The 18852-nt window shown below is 40.0% G+C and overlaps 1 protein-coding gene and 1 pseudogene across 1 annotated transcript; both read left to right on the plus strand.

The window, feature by feature from the left end:
- The first annotated feature begins 1656 nt into the window (after positions 1 to 1656).
- Positions 1657 to 6759, plus strand: LOC114476365 (S-adenosylmethionine synthase-like; annotated as a pseudogene).
- A 259-nt stretch (positions 6760 to 7018) lies between these two features.
- On the plus strand, positions 7019 to 13143 carry LOC114476371 (S-adenosylmethionine synthase-like). The gene is made up of 6 exons (XM_028467797.1): positions 7019 to 8441; positions 11266 to 11446; positions 11542 to 11619; positions 11860 to 11982; positions 12071 to 12183; positions 12905 to 13143. Exons 2-6 carry the CDS (start codon positions 11305 to 11307, stop codon positions 13064 to 13066), a joined length of 618 nt encoding a protein of 205 aa, XP_028323598.1. The 5' UTR covers positions 7019 to 8441; positions 11266 to 11304; the 3' UTR covers positions 13067 to 13143.
- Positions 13144 to 18852: the final 5709 nt, after the last annotated feature.

Here is an 18852-nt window from a genome sequence, read left to right on the forward strand (position 1 = left end):
CCACACAATTATCGTGTCAATTCAAAAAAATGTTGAAATCGATTTTTTTAAATCATGTTTTTTACCAAAAAAAAAAATAAATGTAATGGCACTAACATATGCATAGCATGTAAACTCCCAGTCACTGTGTGAATGAACCACATCAGACCTTGTTAAACTACGTCACTCCTCAATGCATTTTAGCTTAAAAGATTTTCATAAAACATACTTAGCACTTTTATAGATGTATGTGGTTGTATGACAGTTTGATAAACATCCTACTTGTTTTTGATACTGGTGCTTGAATTACAGTTAGTTAGCATTTACTTGTTTTTGCAAGTTTAAAAAAAATAAATAAATAGTATTTCATACCATTTTGTACTTGTAAAGGTGAAATTTGTAATTATTGATATCAATATATATTGTATTGTTTAGTATTGGGATATATCGTATCGTGACATGCAAATCGTATCGTAAGATCCATTGTGGTAGCACACCCCTACCTCTTACTGTACGTTGTATTTTTATTTACCAGCTTTTATAGATTGTCTCGTCTTAACAAACCTTACCTAGAGCTGGGCGATATATCGAATATACTCGATATATCGCAGCTTGTAGTCTGTGCGGTGTTGAAAATGACCATACCGTTAAACTCGCGGACTTTTTTTTTTTTTTTGAAATGTCATCTTAATGACAACATGCACAAAAGGGCACTATTTGTTTTAAAATATTGTAGTGGCGTTATGTACAAAAAGTGCACTTTAATTTTGTGTTTTGAAATGCCATGTGAGTTGCATCCTGCACTATTGTCTTGTTTTGAAATGTCTCTGTGACAATTTTGCACAGAACGTGCACTTTCTGTTGACAATTTTATGTTTGAGCCACTCACTGTTTAATAAATACAGTTATGTCAACTTTGACTTAGTTGTGATATCCCCTTTTTTGCATGAAAGTTTAAAATTGGCATATATTAATGCAGTATGATCAAGAATGTTTTAATGTAGACATATAGAATCATCATACTGGTGTGATTTTGTGCATCAAAGTGTTAATTCAAGGGTAATGCAAAATATCGAGATATATATCGTGTATCGTGACATGGCCTAAAAATATCGCGGTATTTATAAAAGGCCATATCGCCCAGCCCTAACCTTACCACTACAACTTGTTAATTCTACACTTGTTTGCCAGCTACTCACTGATCAGTCACAGAACAACGAGCATGAGCAGTTCTCAATTTCCCAAAATGAGAAAAAGAATTAGAGAAATAGTGAACATCCAACTGTTATTGTCTGCCTGCTACTCAATGGTTAAAGTCAAAGCAGGTCCACCAGTCAATAGTTGCATGTTTTTTTAATACAGTCTCGGCAAAAGCCAAGCGTGGTTTGAAAATATTCAAACTATTCACAGATTTTCAGGGCCAACCAATATTTTAATGTTGATACTTTGCAGTCTGAACAGAGCGTAATACTCTCTTATCCATGCACAGTATCTTTTCATTGTCTTGAATATCGGTAAAATATTTGTCATGCAGCTACATGACTGAGTGCGACATTGAATAAAGGAAGCAAAGATGGCTACATGTAACATTCATCTACTCGAAGCCTCGAAGACTGACATCTGTCAACAGCTGGAAAGGATACTGAGCACCAGAGCCATGAAGGCCAGCAGGGCCATGCAGAGCCGGAGGTGGGCCATGTTGTACTGGCAAGTCGGTATTTTAATTGAACACTTTAATTTATCTTCCACATGCTAATGTATTCTGTAAATATCTAAATTAATAATGTCTCTGCGTGTTTTGTTCCCACAGACAAGATTTGTGACCAGATCAGTGATGCTGTGTTGGACGCTCACCTAAAGCAGGATCCTGATGCCAAAGTGGCCTGTGGTGAGCCAATGGGAATCCACATGAAATCATTCCATCTTAACATGAAGGAAGAGGGACAGAAGAGCTAATTCATGTCTTAAACTGTCTTAAGTTGTCTCCCACATTTTAAACTTGTGCTTTAAGTCATACGACGAGCAGGCAAGAGAAGCAGCTATTTGAATGACATTTGGCCCAACTTTTGTTAAATCTTGATTCAATCGTCATATCTGATAAGAGGCTCGGGTATGTTTTTGTAAACAGAGACAGTGTGTAAGACCGGCATGGTGTTGCTTTGTGGAGAAATCACGTCCCGTGCTAACGTGGACTACCAGAGGGTGGTGAGGGACACCATTAAACACATCGGCTATGACAACTCCGACAAAGGTAAGAATACAACTTCTAAAGGTGACGTAAATCAAGCTAGCACACACTATTTCTACTCAGCTCTCGCTCCTTTGTTGCCTGTCTTCAGGTTTTGACTATAAGACGTGTAATGTGCTGGTGGCTCTAGAGCAGCAGAGTCCAGACATCGCCCAGGGTGTCCACATTGACAGGACGGAGGAGGACATCGGAGCTGGAGATCAGGTTCATCTCTGCTCTACCTCGTGTCAATAGTGCTTCCTGTACAGGTTCACAGACATTTGACTAACACACGTGTCAAACTCAAGGCCCGGGGGCCAAATACAGCCCCCTTAGAGCATCAAATTCGTCCCACTCGAGAAAGTAAAAATGATAGAAAAAACATGAAACATTTTGTAAATTACCGACTAATTCAGCTGTAGATATTTAAGCCCCTTCAAATACAAACATTCAATTCAATTCCACAATATCTGCAGAGCTCAGTTTTCCAGTTCTTATATCACACGACGGCAGTCATTTTCAATCTCAAATTGTTGAAAGAACTCTCAGTTTTTCCAAAATCTGGCAAATTTTCCTCAAATTATTCCACGAAAATTCCCAAAGTGGAGACTGATATAAAAACAAAAGTTATAATTTATATGAGGAAATGCAAACCAGGGGACATTAATGTTGAGTTTGCTCTTTTTCCACCTAAAATCTGTATCTGTATTTAGCCCCTGAACTAAAATGAGTTTGACACCCCTGGGCTAACATATAGAGACAGACAGACCTGGTGTCACACACCCATTCACGCCGAGAGCCAATTTATGGGCTCCAATCAACCTAGCGTGTATGTTTTTGGGCTGTGGGGGATCAGTCGGCAGAGAACCCAAAGAAAACCCCTGTAAATAAAAAATGCAGGCTCTGTCAAACACAGGGTGTCGTCTAACTTTGTATCTCCTCTGCAGGGTTTGATGTTCGGCTACGCCACAGATGAGACGGAGGAGTGCATGCCTCTCACCATCATGTTAGCTCACAAACTCAACTCAAAGATGGCTGAGCTCAGGCGCGACGGACACATCCACTGGCTGCGTCCTGATTCAAAAACACAGGTGATCCAGAAAGGATAATCAGGGTTTTTGGTTCGCGCTCTCCAGATGTCAGCACCAAAATCCCAACATTTGAGACAACTGTGAACGTGTTTTTAAGGAACGAATTTTTTTATAAAAATAAAAACAAAACAATGATAACAATTGAAAAACAAAATAAAAATACATAAGATCTGTAGCAATGGAACCGGGGGTGTTCCTTTTTCTATTCCCTTTCTTTCTTTTAGTCTCTTTTACACTTGTAATAATTCCTCCGATGTATCTCTTAGACAAAATCAGACCTAATCAGGATGCCTGTTTGTTTCACTCAGAGACAGTAAAATGCAAATATTATATTTAATCTTCTTGCAAAAGAGAATAAATGGCATGCTTCTGCCTTCAGGTGACGGTTCACTACGAACAGAAGGACGGAGCCGTGATCCCCAAAAGGGTTCACACCATCGTGATCTCAGTCCAACACGATGACTTCATCTCTCTGGAGGAGCAGCAGAAGGTCCTGAAGGAGAAGGTACAGCGTCACTAACAGCCTGAACCAAACTCTGAGCAATGCAAAGCCTCAACTGTTTTCATCAGGTCATCAAAGCTGTGGTTCCGGCCAAATATTTGGACGACAAAACCGTCTACCATCTCCAACCAAGTGGTCGCTTTGTTATTTGAGGACCACAGGTGAAAACTCATTTTAAAAAGATATTTAGCAGCAAATATTGTGGAAGGAAATTCTAAAATATAATTATTTTGTATTTCACTCAACAGGGCGATGCTGGTGTGACTGGTAGGAAGATCATTGTAGACACCTACGGAGGATGGGGAGCTCATGGAGGCGGAGCTTTCTCCGGTAAAGACTTTTCAAAAGTGGATCGATCTGCTGCGTACGCTGCTCGCTGGGTGGCCAAGTCTCTGGTTAAAGCCAAACTGTGCAGGAGAGTTCTGGTCCAGGTGAGCTAACCCAGGTTCCCCCAAACAGGTCCTGGTTAAAGTTCACATTCATGTATTCCACTGGGTACATGTGTTACAGGTGTCCTATGCTATCGGCGTGGCCCACCCTCTGTCTATCTCCTTGTTTACCTACGGGTCCTCACAGAAAACAGAGTCCGAACTGCTCCACATTGTCAACAAGAACTTTGATCTGAGGCCGGGAGTCATCGTCAGGTCAAACACTTTAATATGAAGCGATGCATCATTCTGGCTGCTTGGTTTTACTCCAAAAGTAATATGAAATAGCTTTTAATGATTCATAGAAAACAACTAGTCTGGGACACTCGGATGGACTGATCAATGGTTCATGGCTCAACTTTTCTGGGACACTCGTGTGGTCTATCCTTCTATCCTATTCTGTTTCTGTTCACTAACCCCAACCAGTCGAAGCGGATGGCTGCCACCTCTGAAACTGGTTCCGCTGGAGATTTCTTCTTCCCACTGTCACTAAATACTTGTTCGTTTGGATCTTGTTGGGTTCTTTCTTTCTTACTATGGACTTTATATTTTGCGCTATATAAATAAAGTAGAATTGAACTAGAAATGACATTAATGACAGCAATGGATGAATGTGATGTTGATAAATACGTACACAGAGAGCTTTACCTGAGGGTGTTTCATTGTTAGCAGATCGTAGACTGAGACTTTGATTTAGTGTCATGGATTGATTCTGCCTCTCCCAGTTTATTTACAGTGCAAAGCAGAGTACACCCAGGAGAGGGTGCCAGTCGTTCACAAGTCAAGCACACAGTCCTCATCAATTATAGACTCACTGAACCAAAACTGCATTATCAACACACAGCTCATGCTATGCTATTCCTATGTTTACATTTTTGTTCTATCATTAACTGTTTTCCTAATAGTTTGGGACGTTTTTACGATACAAATACATCAACTATGCTGAAATGTGTGGTTTGTCTGGATAAACACAGCGTCCCTTTATGCCACATGTGTCAAACTCAAGGCCTGGGGGCCAATTCCGGCCCTTTAGAGCATCCAATTTGGCCCGCAGGAGAAAGTCAAAATGGAAGAAAAATATTGAACTAATTTGGTTGTATATATCGCAGTCCTTCAAAATACACATTTTCAATTAAACTTTACACTATTTGCCAGCACTCAGTTTCCCCATGTTTATATTATATGTTGGAAATCATTTTTAAAAACAATGTGTTAAAATAACTCTACACTATTCCACAAAATTTCCACAAATTAATCACAAAATCAATTAAATTAGGCAAAGATCCTGACCTCTCACTTATTTCTTGGATATTATCAGTGCCTTTATACTTTAAAGGCAGAAGTGCAAAGTAGGGCATATTATTGTTGAAATTTCTTGTTTTCCTGCCTATAATCTGCGGCTCACTTGAGATCAAACTGGTCCGTATTTGGCCCCTAAACTAAAATGATCTGCTTTAATGCGGATATCAAATCCTACACGTTCTTAATACAGTACATGAAACAAGTCTCATGTTGAATTGATGTCTTGATTGCTTTCCCCTCACAGGGAGCTGAATCTGAAGAGGCCTATCTACCAGCAGACCGCCTCTTATGGACACTTTGGCCGACCAGAGTTTTCCTGGGAACAGCCTAAGAAACTTGTCTTCTGAATACTCAACAAGATGCCTCTGCAACAACTGCCTGCTTCATCAACTGATGACCTTTTTTTAAAGTTAGGGAGAGATAAGACATCTTTAAGTGAGTCTCAGAGTGACGAGTAGTGGGACATTCTTTTGGTGAGAAGGGAGTCAGTGTCAAAGACATCTGAGAAACAGGTCTTAACTTTCCAGCACATAAACACTCATATTGTTTTTTTTTAAACTTAGGTACAATCATTTCAGCCACAAACATTTGAGAATAAAGGCATCCTGTAGATCTGTGTGCAACACCACACCACAGTGACCTGTTTGTTGTACCTTAACCTCAGTGTGTTTTTATTTTTATTTAGTTTTTTCTTTAAAGGTGCTAATGACAAACAGTCTAAAACAGCTCAGGAAATGACCTTAGATCTTTGTGTGAAGCAAAATGTTATTTTGTAGGGTGTGTGTGTGTGCCACAGGAAGCTGTTTGTACTGTTTGTAGAGACGGGTCATTAGGATGCAGTGGGATGTTAATGTGTGATTGTTCACCTGCTGGTTTGTTTTTTCCAACCTTTCTCATTTTTCTACCTGTAGGCCTTCTGCTGTGCATGTTTGAGAGTGATTTAGTCTTAATTTGGACTTAATTGTTCATCTCTGCTTTTCTTTACCATAGATAACCCACCACAGTCTTTTGTGGACCACTAAAGTCTTAACGATTTGGCATTGTTTAAAACCTGTGCTGCCCTACGTTGATGCCAACGCTAACATCCCCGGATCACTTTTTTTTTGGTCTGCCCCTTTCTTGCAAGTTCATGCTCAATGTGAAATTTAAGTTCATAGAATTTTTGTTTGTCAGCTTGCACCACAAATCTGTGAAACCAAACAATGTAAATAAACCATTTTCAAAAATCAATCTCTTTGCTGCGACATCAAGCCAAGATGCAACTCTTGTCAGTTTTTTTATTTATTGAAGGCATAAATGTATACAATCAGAAGACTTTTTTCAGCAAAATAGATTTTACAACATAAAACCTCTTTGGTTTTCATTGACAAAAGGATATATTTATATAAGGCACAGGGAGAGTTTGTTGTTCGGCTCAGGGTGGGAGGAGGTTTACACGTTTAAATTATATGGTAATGATCTACTGATTTTGGGATCATCGTTCTTGTAAATATTCAACCATGACTGTGTGAGGGACAGGAATTCTCCCAAGTTAGAGAAAAAAAAATTGGTGGATGTTTTACAGAATCTTAAACAAGCATTACATAACATTGACCAAAGCTACTAACAGACGACAAGAAAGATCTAACATTAACCTGAGTGCAGAGATAGAAAAGACTAAAGGGAAACAAAGATAACACACAGGATGTCTAAAACTAAAAACCAAAGGAAAAACAAAACACTCGGTGTTTAAATGACTGAATCAAAATCAAACAGTGGGGGGCGCTAGTGGGCCAGCAATGGAGTAGGTCGTGTCTGTGGAGCCTCCCGCTAATCAATGCTAAAAGTGTCACAAACTATTATTTCTTCGACCTACATGCGTATATCATTTACATCAGAAGGAAGTTAAGAGTGTAGGGTGACGCTTTGCCCACAAATTTCTGTTCGACATGGCGTCTAGCTTACGAAAATACAAATACTCCGGAGCTAACGCTAAGCTAACCAGGCCGAAAGCCACCGCAGCTAACCCAGAGGAGGCAGCTAGCCTGACTGAAGCCGAGGAACAAAGCACCGACGAGGAGCAGAATATCATCGCAGACTTGAAATCTCAAGTTATTCTGTCTATCAAAGAAGACATCTCATCTGTGATAAAAGAAGAACTCAGGAGAGCGCTCGCGGAGGACTTCGGCGCCATTAAGACTGAATTGCAATCAGTAAGGGACGAAATCACTAGCTGCAGGGAAGCTACATGCAAACAGGTGGATGAGGTGAAAGCCACGGTGAAGGACATTGAAAGCGGCCTCTCCACCTGGAGTGATGAAGTAGTGACTCTGCAATCTACGGTATCTGAGCTCAAAAAAGAGCTGATCGATTTGAGAGCAAAGTGTGAGGATACGGAAAGCAGAATGCGGAGGTCCAACATACGCATAAGCGGAGTCGAGGAAGGCCCAGATACCAGTACCACCGCGGCTGTGTCAAAACTATTGAGAGAGGTCCTTAAAATGAGCAAGGAAGTCATGATTGATCGCTCGCATAGAAGCCTTGTTCCTAAACGCCCAGGAGGGAAGCCGCGAGCCATCATAGCGAAGCTTCATTATGACCAGGACTTCGTTGAGGTGCTCCGCCGTGCCCGTACCCTGGGTCCGCTCAAATTGAATGGTCAGCCCATCGCCATCTTCCCCGACTTCACCCCGACCGTCGCACGGGCTCGTGCCGCCTTCACGGAAGCCCGGAGACTTCTCCGTGATCAACCAGGGGTCCGGTACGGCATCGTTTTCCCAGCGCGACTCCGCATTACGCACAATGGAGTGGAAAAGGAGTTTGTGGACGCCACAGCTGCCGTGACAGGCTCCGAACGTGACGCTGGGGACCAGTGGTCCATAAGAGGATTTCACCAGCCCATGTTTGTGTATTCTGAATTCTGACCAATCGAGGTAATATTCTCAACTTTTTCTGCAAAGTGGACATTGATTTTCATCATATTTCTGGACCATAAAGTGACATTTTGCTATTCCTAATGTGTTATATTTGTTCTCACTCTTACAGTTAACAGTAGGTGATTTATATTTAGCGGGAGCCTGCTCCGTTCTGGTTTATGGCACCAAACAAGCACTATATGTGTGGATTTATGTGGAAGAGGTTCTGTGGTCATCACGTTCAGGATGACAGAGTTGTACTAAATGTACGAGGGTTGGGAATTTGCCAGACAGGTTTATTTTCAGTTAATGTAGTTTTTCTTGAACTTATGTTTTTTTTTTTTTTTATACCATGTTTTACAATTTTCATTTCTTATTGTTGAATAACTTTCTCACTTTGCAGTATACGGTGAATGGCTGGTTCGAACAGTGGCTGTAATGTTAATTTTGTGAGCTGGGATGTCAAATCAATGAACCATCCAGTGAAACGTAACAAAGTTCTTGCTCATTTACATAAACTCAAGGTTGACATAGCTTTCCTTCAGCCAAGATGCAACTCTTTTCAGTTTTTTTTATTTATTGAAGGCATAAATGTATACAATCAGAAAACTTTTTTTTAGCAAAACAGATTTTACAACATAAAACCTCTTAAATTAAAGGAATTAAATTAAAATCCTCCACAACCCAGAGTTAGAACAGAATACAAAAAGGCAGCTGTGAGGCAGCAGGCTACAGTGTGGACTCGTCTTATTGGTTGCTTAGATCGATCGTAGGTTCATTGTCCCCAATGGTTTGTGTCCCAATGTCTCTCAGTCCTCCTCCCATGGACACCATCACCATGGAGACTCTGGATATGCCGGCAAACTCAAAGGCAAACGTCCCATAAAACAGCATGACTGTGACACAGAACACCCACTCAAAGATGGCAGAGGCGTGCTGTAGGGTGAAGCTCTCCAGGGTGCCGCTTTTTTTTTTTTTTTTTTTTTTAAAGGATTTTTTTGGCTCTAGTGGCCTTTATATGACAGTTGCTTGACAGGAAAGGGGTCAGAGAGAGTAGGGAATGACACGCAGGAAAGGGTCCCAGGCCGGGAATCGAACCTGGACCCGCTGCGGGTGAGGAACTATAGCCTCTGTACATGGGGCGGGCGCTCAACCCAGTCATAATAAACACAGAGGCCCATTGTGTTTATATAATCTATAAGTCAGAAGAAGGAGGAACTTTTTACTATCTAGGAGAAAATTAAGAGTTATCATCATCTGATGATTCCTCTTACTAAGGGTGTCAGAAAAATGGATTCGGTGATATATCGCAATATTTTACCACACAATTATCGTGTCAATTCAAAAAAATGTTGAAATCGATTTTTTTAAATCATGTTTTTTACCAAAAAAATAAAATAAATGTAATGGCACTAACATATGCATAGCATGTAAACTCCCAGTCACTGTGTGAATGAACCACATCAGACCTTGTTAAACTACGTCACTCCTCAATGCATTTTAGCTTAAAAGATTTTCATAAAACATACTTAGCACATTTATAGATGTATGTGGTTGTATGACAGTTTGATAAACATCCTACTTGTTTTTGATACTGGTGCTTGAATTACAGTTAGTTAGCATTTACTTGTTTTTGCAAGTTTAAAAAAAATAAATAAATAGTATTTCATACCATTTTGTACTTGTAAAGGTGAAATTTGTAATTATTGATATCAATATATATTGTATTGTTTAGTATTGGGATATATCGTATCGTGACATGCAAATCGTATCGTAAGATCCATTGTGGTAGCACACCCCTACCTCTTACTGTACGTTGTATTTTTATTTACCAGCTTTTATAGATTGTCTCGTCTTAACAAACCTTACCTAGAGCTGGGCGATATATCGAATATACTCGATATATCGCAGCTTGTAGTCTGTGCGGTGTTGAAAATGACCATACCGTTAAACTCACGGACTTTTTTTTTTTTTTTTTTTTTTGAAATGTCATCTTAATGACAACATGCACAAAAGGGCACTATTTGTTTTAAAATATTGTAGTGGCGTTATGTACAAAAAGTGCACTTTAATTTTGTGTTTTGAAATGCCATGTGAGTTGCATCCTGCACTATTGTCTTGTTTTGAAATGTCTCTGTGACAATTTTGCACAGAACGTGCACTTTCTGTTGACAATTTTATGTTTGAGCCACTCACTGTTTAATAAATACAGTTATGTCAACTTTGACTTAGTTGTGATATCCCCTTTTTTGCATGAAAGTTTAAAATTGGCATATATTAATGCAGTATGATCAAGAATGTTTTAATGTAGACATATAGAATCATCATACTGGTGTGATTTTGTGCATCAAAGTGTTAATTCAAGGGTAATGCAAAATATCGAGATATATATCGTGTATCGTGACATGGCCTAAAAATATCGCGGTATTTATAAAAGGCCATATCGCCCAGCCCTAACCTTACCACTACAACTTGTTAATTCTACACTTGTTTGCCAGCTACTCACTGATCAGTCACAGAACAACGAGCATGAGCAGTTCTCAATTTCCCAAAATGAGAAAAAGAATTAGAGAAATAGTGAACATCCAACTGTTATTGTCTGCCTGCTACTCAATGGTTAAAGTCAAAGCAGGTCCACCAGTCAATAGTTGCATGTTTTTTTTAATACAGTCTCGGCAAAAGCCAAGCGTGGTTTGAAAATATTCAAACTATTCACAGATTTTCAGGGCCAACCAATATTTTAATGTTGATACTTTGCAGTCTGAACAGAGCGTAATACTCTCTTATCCATGCACAGTATCTTTTCATTGTCTTGAATATCGGTAAAATATTTGTCATGCAGCTACATGACTGAGTGCGACATTGAATAAAGGAAGCAAAGATGGCTACATGTAACATTCATCTACTCGAAGCCTCGAAGACTGACATCTGTCAACAGCTGGAAAGGATACTGAGCACCAGAGCCACGAAGGCCAGCAGGGCCATGCAGAGCCGGAGGTGGGCCATGTTGTACTGGCAAGTCGGTATTTTAATTGAACACTTTAATTTATCTTCCACATGCTAATGTATTCTGTAAATATCTAAATTATTAATGTCTCTGCGTGTTTTGTTCCCACAGACAAGATTTGTGACCAGATCAGTGATGCTGTGTTGGACGCTCACCTAAAGCAGGATCCTGATGCCAAAGTGGCCTGTGGTGAGCCAATGGGAATCCACATGAAATCATTCCATCTTAACATGAAGGAAGAGGGACAGAAGAGCTAATTCATGTCTTAAACTGTCTTAAGTTGTCTCCCACATTTTAAACTTGTGCTTTAAGTCATACGACGAGCAGGCAAGAGAAGCAGCTATTTGAATGACATTTGGCCCAACTTTTGTTAAATCTCGATTCAATCGTCATATCTGATAAGAGGCTCGGGTATGTTTTTGTAAACAGAGACAGTGTGTAAGACCGGCATGGTGTTGCTTTGTGGAGAAATCACGTCCCGTGCTAACGTGGACTACCAGAGGGTGGTGAGGGACACCATTAAACACATCGGCTATGACAACTCCGACAAAGGTAAGAATACAACTTCTAAAGGTGACGTAAATCAAGCTAGCACACACTATTTCTACTCAGCTCTCGCTCCTTTGTTGCCTGTCTTCAGGTTTTGACTATAACACGTGTAACGTGCTGGTGGCTCTAGAGCAGCAGAGTCCAGACATCGCCCAGGGTGTCCACATTGACAGGACGGAGGAGGACATCGGAGCTGGAGATCAGGTTCATCTCTGCTCTACCTCGTGTCAATAGTGCTTCCTGTACAGGTTCACAGACATTTGACTAACACACGTGTCAAACTCAAGGCCCGGGGGCCAAATACAGCCCCCTTAGAGCATCAAATTCGTCCCGCTCGAGAAAGTAAAATGATAGAAAAAACATGAAACATTTTGTAAATTACCGACTAATTCAGCTGTAGATATTTAAGCCCCTTCAAATACAAACATTCAATTCAATTCCACAATATCTGCAGAGCTCAGTTTTCCAGTTCTTATATCACACGACGGCAGTCATTTTCAATCTCAAATTGTTGAAAGAACTCTCAGTTTTTCCAAAATCTGGCAAATTTTCCTCAAATTATTCCACGAAAATTCCCAAAGTGGAGACTGATATAAAAACAAACGTTATAATTTATATGAGGAAATGCAAACCAGGGGACATTAATGTTGAGTTTGCTCTTTTTCCACCTAAAATCTGTATCTGTATTTAGCCCCTGAACTAAAATGAGTTTGACACCCCTGGGCTAACATATAGAGACAGACAGACCTGGTGTCACACACCCATTCACGCCGAGAGCCAATTTATGGGCTCCAATCAACCTAACGTGTATGTTTTTGGGCTGTGGGGGATCAGTCGGCAGAGAACCCAAAGAAAACCCCTGTAAATAAAAAATGCAGGCTCTGTCAAACACAGGGTGTCGTCTAACTTTGTATCTCCTCTGCAGGGTTTGATGTTCGGCTACGCCACAGATGAGACGGAGGAGTGCATGCCTCTCACCATCATGTTAGCTCACAAACTCAACTCAAAGATGGCTGAGCTCAGGCGCGACGGACACATCCACTGGCTGCGTCCTGATTCAAAAACACAGGTGATCCAGAAAGGATAATCAGGGTTTTTGGTTCGCGCTCTCCAGATGTCAGCACCAAAATCCCAACATTTGAGACAACTGTGAACGTGTTTTTAAGGAACGAATTTTTTTATAAAAATAAAAACAAAACAATGATAACAATTGGAAAAACAAAATAAAAATACATAAGATCTGTAGCAATGGAACCAGGGTGTTCCTTTTTCTATTCCCTTTCTTTCTTTTAGTCTCTTTTACACTTGTAATAATTCCTCCGATTCTTATTGTTGAATAACTTTCTCACTTTGCAGTATACGGTGAATGGCTGGTTCGAACAGTGGCTGTAATGTTAATTTTGTGAGCTGGGATGTCAAATCAATGAACCATCCAGTGAAACGTAACAAAGTTCTTGCTCATTTACATAAACTCAAGGTTGACATAGCTTTCCTTCAGGAAACTCATCTGCGTGTCTGTGATCACTTTAGAATTAAAGGTAGATGGATAGGACAAGTATTCCACTCCAAATTTAACTTCAAAGCAAGAGGAGCTGCAATTGTGATAAATAAATCATTACCATTTGTAGTTTCTGACGTTGATGCAGACACCGGGGGGCGTTTTGTTATTGTGACTGGAAAATTATATGGGGTCCCACTAGTTTTGGTTAATGTTTATGCCCCTAATTGGGATGATGCTACTTTTTTTACCAATTTATTCTCACGGTTACCAAATATGTTATCCCATAATATTATAGTTGGAGGTGATTTAAATTGTGTTTTATCTGCTTTGGATCGCAGCTCTCAAAAAACAATTCCAATCCTTTGCAGATGATGAATTTACAAATTTCATACAATCTCAAATCAAACTATTTGTTGAGATTAATCAAACTCCAGAGGTTTCTCACTCAACGGTCTGGGAGTCACTCAAGGCATATTTGAGGGGCCAAATAATTTCATTCTGTGCTAAGCAGAGACGCACTTTAACAGCGCGCCTCACTGAACTAGCAGATCAAATTGTTGAACTTGATGCAGCATACAGTAAATCATCTACCCCCACTTTATATAAACAGAGATTACAACTACAGACCGAATACAACCTTTTATATACTAAATAAGCTGAACATCTCCTTTACAAATCACATAGTTTTTCATATGAACATGGGGAGAAGGCGGGTAGGCTTTTGGCTCAACAGCTTCGGCAGAGAACTGCCAACCAAACCATTGCAGAAATTAAAAACTGTCAGGGTATCAAGTCTACTGACAATTTAGAAATAAACGAGTGTTTTAAAATCAAACAGTGAACAAATATCTACCAGGTAAACCATTTCTGCATAAGCAGCATCATTGTCTTGGTAACAATACATGCAATTCTTCAAACTGAAAAGAAAATCCAGGGGAATGAAAAACAAGAATGGTTTGGTCTGAAACTGCCACTAAAGGACTTTATTATTTTGAAATGATTAGACAAAAACAGGCCCAGATCTGATTTGAGCAAAAAGCGCTGCATGGAGCCGATTGGCCAGCAGAGAGAAGCAGTAGGTTGTCAGTGAGTAGCTGTACTCCACCTCAGTAGAACATTAACCTCCTTTCAGACAGTAAAGCTCTGCTCCAACAATGGCAAACCAACCATGAGCCAGCAGTGGTAGATGTAGCCCTTTTTATAAGAATCAAAGTCTGTTAACACAGCGCTGACTTTCTGTAAATGTGAGCAGTGTCTCAGCGATGACTGCTGTTCCACACATGAACAGTTCAGAATTATTATTGCTTTTCTTTGTCAGATATTAACACGATCACAGCTCAAGAATTAGTGTTAAATGACAAAGGCCTGTGTGTGTGTGTGTGTGAAAGAATCAGACACAAACTGAAGTTTGGCACATGCTATAAAGTGAAGAAAAATCTGCAAATGGACTAAAACCTGGACAGTTTGATTTTACAACCTAAAACCTCTTAAATTAAAGGAATTAAATTAAAATCCTCCACAACCCAGAGTTAGAACAGAATACAAAAAGGCAGCTGTGAGGCAGCAGGCTACAGTGTGGACTCGTCTTATTGGTTGCTTAGATCGATCGTAGGTTCATTGTCCCCAATGGTTTGTGTCCCAATGACTCTCAGTCCTCCTCCCATGGACACCATCACCATGGAGACTCTGGATATGCCGGCAAACTCATCAGCAAACGTCCCATAAAACAGCATGACTGTGATGCAGAACACCCACTCAAAGATGGCAGAGGCGTGCTGTAGGGTGAAGCTCTCCAGGAAAAAGAAAACACAGCCTGGAAAACGTGGTGAAGGAAAAATCTGCAAATGGACGAAAACCTGGACAAAGGGAAGAAAATAAAGCTACATGTTTCAATATCAGGTGTGAGTTCAAACTTTGTGGATTAAAAGAGTGCCGCTTTTTTTTTTTTTTTTTTAAAGGATTTTTTTGGCTCTAGTGGCCTTTATATGACAGTTGCTTGACAGGAAAGGGGTCAGAGAGAGTAGGGAATGACACGCAGGAAAGGGTCCCAGACCGGGAATTGAACCTGGACCCGCTGCGGGTGAGGAACTATAGCCTCTGTACATGGGGCGGGCGCTCAACCCGCTGAGCTAAACACCGCCCCGAGAGTGCCGCTTTTAATCCACAGTCATTTATTTATGCTACTTTGATGTCCCTACATGCATTGTCTGCCATGTTTGATTCTTGTTATTAAACCAGTCATAATAAACACAGAGGCCCATTGTGTTTATATAATCTATAAGTCAGAAGGAGGAGGAACTTTTTACTATCTAGGAGAAAATTAAGAGTTATCATCATCTGATGATTCCTCTTACTAAGGGTGTCAGAAAAATGGATTCGGTGATATATCGCAATATTTTACCACACAATTATCGTGTCAATTCAAAAAAATGTTGAAATCGATTTTTTTAAATCATGTTTTTTACCAAAAAAATAAATAAATGTAATGGCACTAACATATGCATAGCATGTAAACTCCCAGTCACTGTGTGAATGAACCACATCAGACCTTGTTAAACTACGTCACTCCTCAATGCATTTTAGCTTAAAAGATTTTCATAAAACATACTTAGCACTTTTATAGATGTATGTGGTTGTATGACAGTTTGATAAACATCCTACTTGTTTTTGATACTGGTGCTTGAATTACAGTTAGTTAGCATTTACTTGTTTTTGCAAGTTTAAAAAAAATAAATAAATAGTATTTCATACCATTTTGTACTTGTAAAGGTGAAATTTGTAATTATTGATATCAATATATATTGTATTGTTTAGTATTGGGATATATCGTATCGTGACATGCAAATCGTATCGTAAGATCCATTGTGGTAGCACACCCCTACCTCTTACTGTACGTTGTATTTTTATTTACCAGCTTTTATAGATTGTCTCGTCTTAGCAAACCTTACCTAGAGCTGGGCGATATATCGAATATACTCGATATATCGCAGCTTGTAGTCTGTGCGGTGTTGAAAATGACCATACCGTTAAACTCGCGGACTTTTTTTTTTTTTTTTTTGAAATGTCATCTTAATGACAACATGCACAAAAGGGCACTATTTGTTTTAAAATATTGTAGTGGCGTTATGTACAAAAAGTGCACTTTAATTTTGTGTTTTGAAATGCCATGTGAGTTGCATCCTGCACTATTGTCTTGTTTTGAAATGTCTCTGTGACAATTTTGCACAGAACGTGCACTTTCTGTTGACAATTTTATGTTTGAGCCACTCACTGTTTAATAAATACAGTTATGTCAACTTTGACTTAGTTGTGATATCCCCTTTTTTGCATGAAAGTTTAAAATTGGCATATATTAATGCAGTATGATCAAGAATGTTTTAATGTAGACATATAGAATCATCATACTGGTGTGATTTTGTGCATCAAAGTGTTAATTCAAGGGTAATGCAAAATATCGAGATATATATCGTGTATCGTGACATGGCCTAAAAATATCGCGGTATTTATAAAAGGCCATATCGCCCAGCCCTAACCTTACCACTACAACTTGTTAATTCTACACTTGTTTGCCAGCTACTCACTGATCAGTCACAGAACAACGAGCATGAGCAGTTCTCAATTTCCCAAAATGAGAAAAAGAATTAGAGAAATAGTGAACATCCAACTGTTATTGTCTGCCTGCTACTCAATGGTTAAAGTCAAAGCAGGTCCACCAGTCAATAGTTGCATGTTTTTTTTAATACAGTCTCGGCAAAAGCCAAGCGTGGTTTGAAAATATTCAAACTATTCACAGATTTCAGGGCCAACCAATATTTTAATGTTGATACTTTGCAGTCTGAACAGAGCGTAATACTCTCTTAACCATGCACAGTATCTTTTCATCGTCTTGAATATCGGTAAAATATTTGTCATGCAGCTACATGACTGAGTGCGACATTGAATAAAGGAAGCAAAGATGGCTACATGTAACATTCATCTACTCGAAGCCTCGAAGACTGACATCTGTCAACAGCTGGAAAGGATACTGAGCACCAGAGCCACGAAGGCCAGCAGAGCCGGAGGTGGGCCATGTTGTACTGGCAAGTCGGTGGGTCAGCATTTTTTTCCTTTTTTTCCCTTTTATCCTTTTTTCTTTTTTCTGACTCCACTCTGGCCAGTCTGTAGGTCAGCAGTGTCTGCAGCCATACAAACAGCATGGAGGTGGGAAAGGCAATGCCTGCTCCGACATAGTGGAGAACTTTGGCATTGTCCACCTGTTGTAGGAGAGGAAAAAGCAAAGTGTAACTATTTCTAAACATCAGAAACACACACAGTTGTCAATGAGGTTGTTTGATGGGGGTCGTCGTCACTGTAGAGGTAGGACCAATGTTCCAATAATCTAACTGATGACAACATCACTGGAGACTGGAACATAGGGATGACGTCACTGTGGAGACCTAGGACTGTCACTGAGTCCGTCGACACCCCTTAGCACTGCTTTTAAGAGGTGTCCTAGCTCTACAGCGAGGCATGGGGGTGGGGCTTCAAAAAAAAAAAAATCTGACGTTGCACACCATTGAACCAAGCAGCAGCCATGTTGAAAGTCTCAGCTCTGTCTGCCCCTGAACTGCAGAGATGTTTGAGCTACAGACACACAGACAGAGATTCCTTGCTTTATAGATAGATTAATCGCAAATTGAATTTTAAATCAAAGTCTATGTGACGGAGTAGCCCGTCAGCTAGTGAAGGGGGAGCCGCCACGACGATAATGCACACATATACATTTACACTCACTCAGACCAGCTTTTCCTTACCGCTTCATCCGTTTACCACGGTCCTCAGGGTTCGTGTCACCGCCACCGCAGCCGCCATGGGTGCACACTTGGCCGCTGCTCAACTACTTTCCCATCCATAGTTTCTCCAAGTTGCAAACATTTCACCGGTATACGCCACTCAGTCATACAACTTACCCAGCCAACCTGAGTGAATACGTCTTCCGCATTATATTGCGTCATATGCAGGGCGCGCATGAGTGACGTCACGGGATGTCAGGTGACTTTACGGTTTCAATGCAGAATTGTTTTATTTTCTCTTTTGGGGAATTTTTGAGTCATTAGTAAATAGATTATTGTGGTTAGTTCTTTGTGTAGTTTGCTAAAAATACTTATCTTGTGATTTCGTTTCTGTGTGTAGTGAGACTGTTGGTTTTCTTTATTTTCATTGTGTTGGGGCGGGGCCTCAGGCTATATAAAGGGCCTTCAACATGACAGATGGCAGTTCGATTTTAATAGATAAGGCAGTCGTGAGGTATCTCTAATCTACCAACCTCTATTTGAGAATCTAAAATGGAGTGACTCTAAGTGAACAGAAGAGGGCAGCATTACGCTTCTTTT

Source organism: Gouania willdenowi, chromosome 15, assembly GCF_900634775.1.
Source record: "Gouania willdenowi chromosome 15, fGouWil2.1, whole genome shotgun sequence".
Classification (NCBI taxonomy): domain Eukaryota; kingdom Metazoa; phylum Chordata; class Actinopteri; order Blenniiformes; family Gobiesocidae; genus Gouania; species Gouania willdenowi.

Bases quoted from the DNA above. Each gene is read 5' to 3' on its own strand.
- LOC114476371 (XM_028467797.1), top strand. From the start codon at position 11,305: ATGGCTACATGTAACATTCATCTACTCGAAGCCTCGAAGACTGACATC. The intron at 11,620-11,859 runs GTGAGCCAATGG...TTTTGTAAACAG, and splicing joins TGATGCCAAAGTGGCCTGTG to AGACAGTGTGTAAGACCGGC. The intron at 12,184-12,904 runs GTTCATCTCTGC...TCTCCTCTGCAG, and splicing joins ACATCGGAGCTGGAGATCAG to GGTTTGATGTTCGGCTACGC.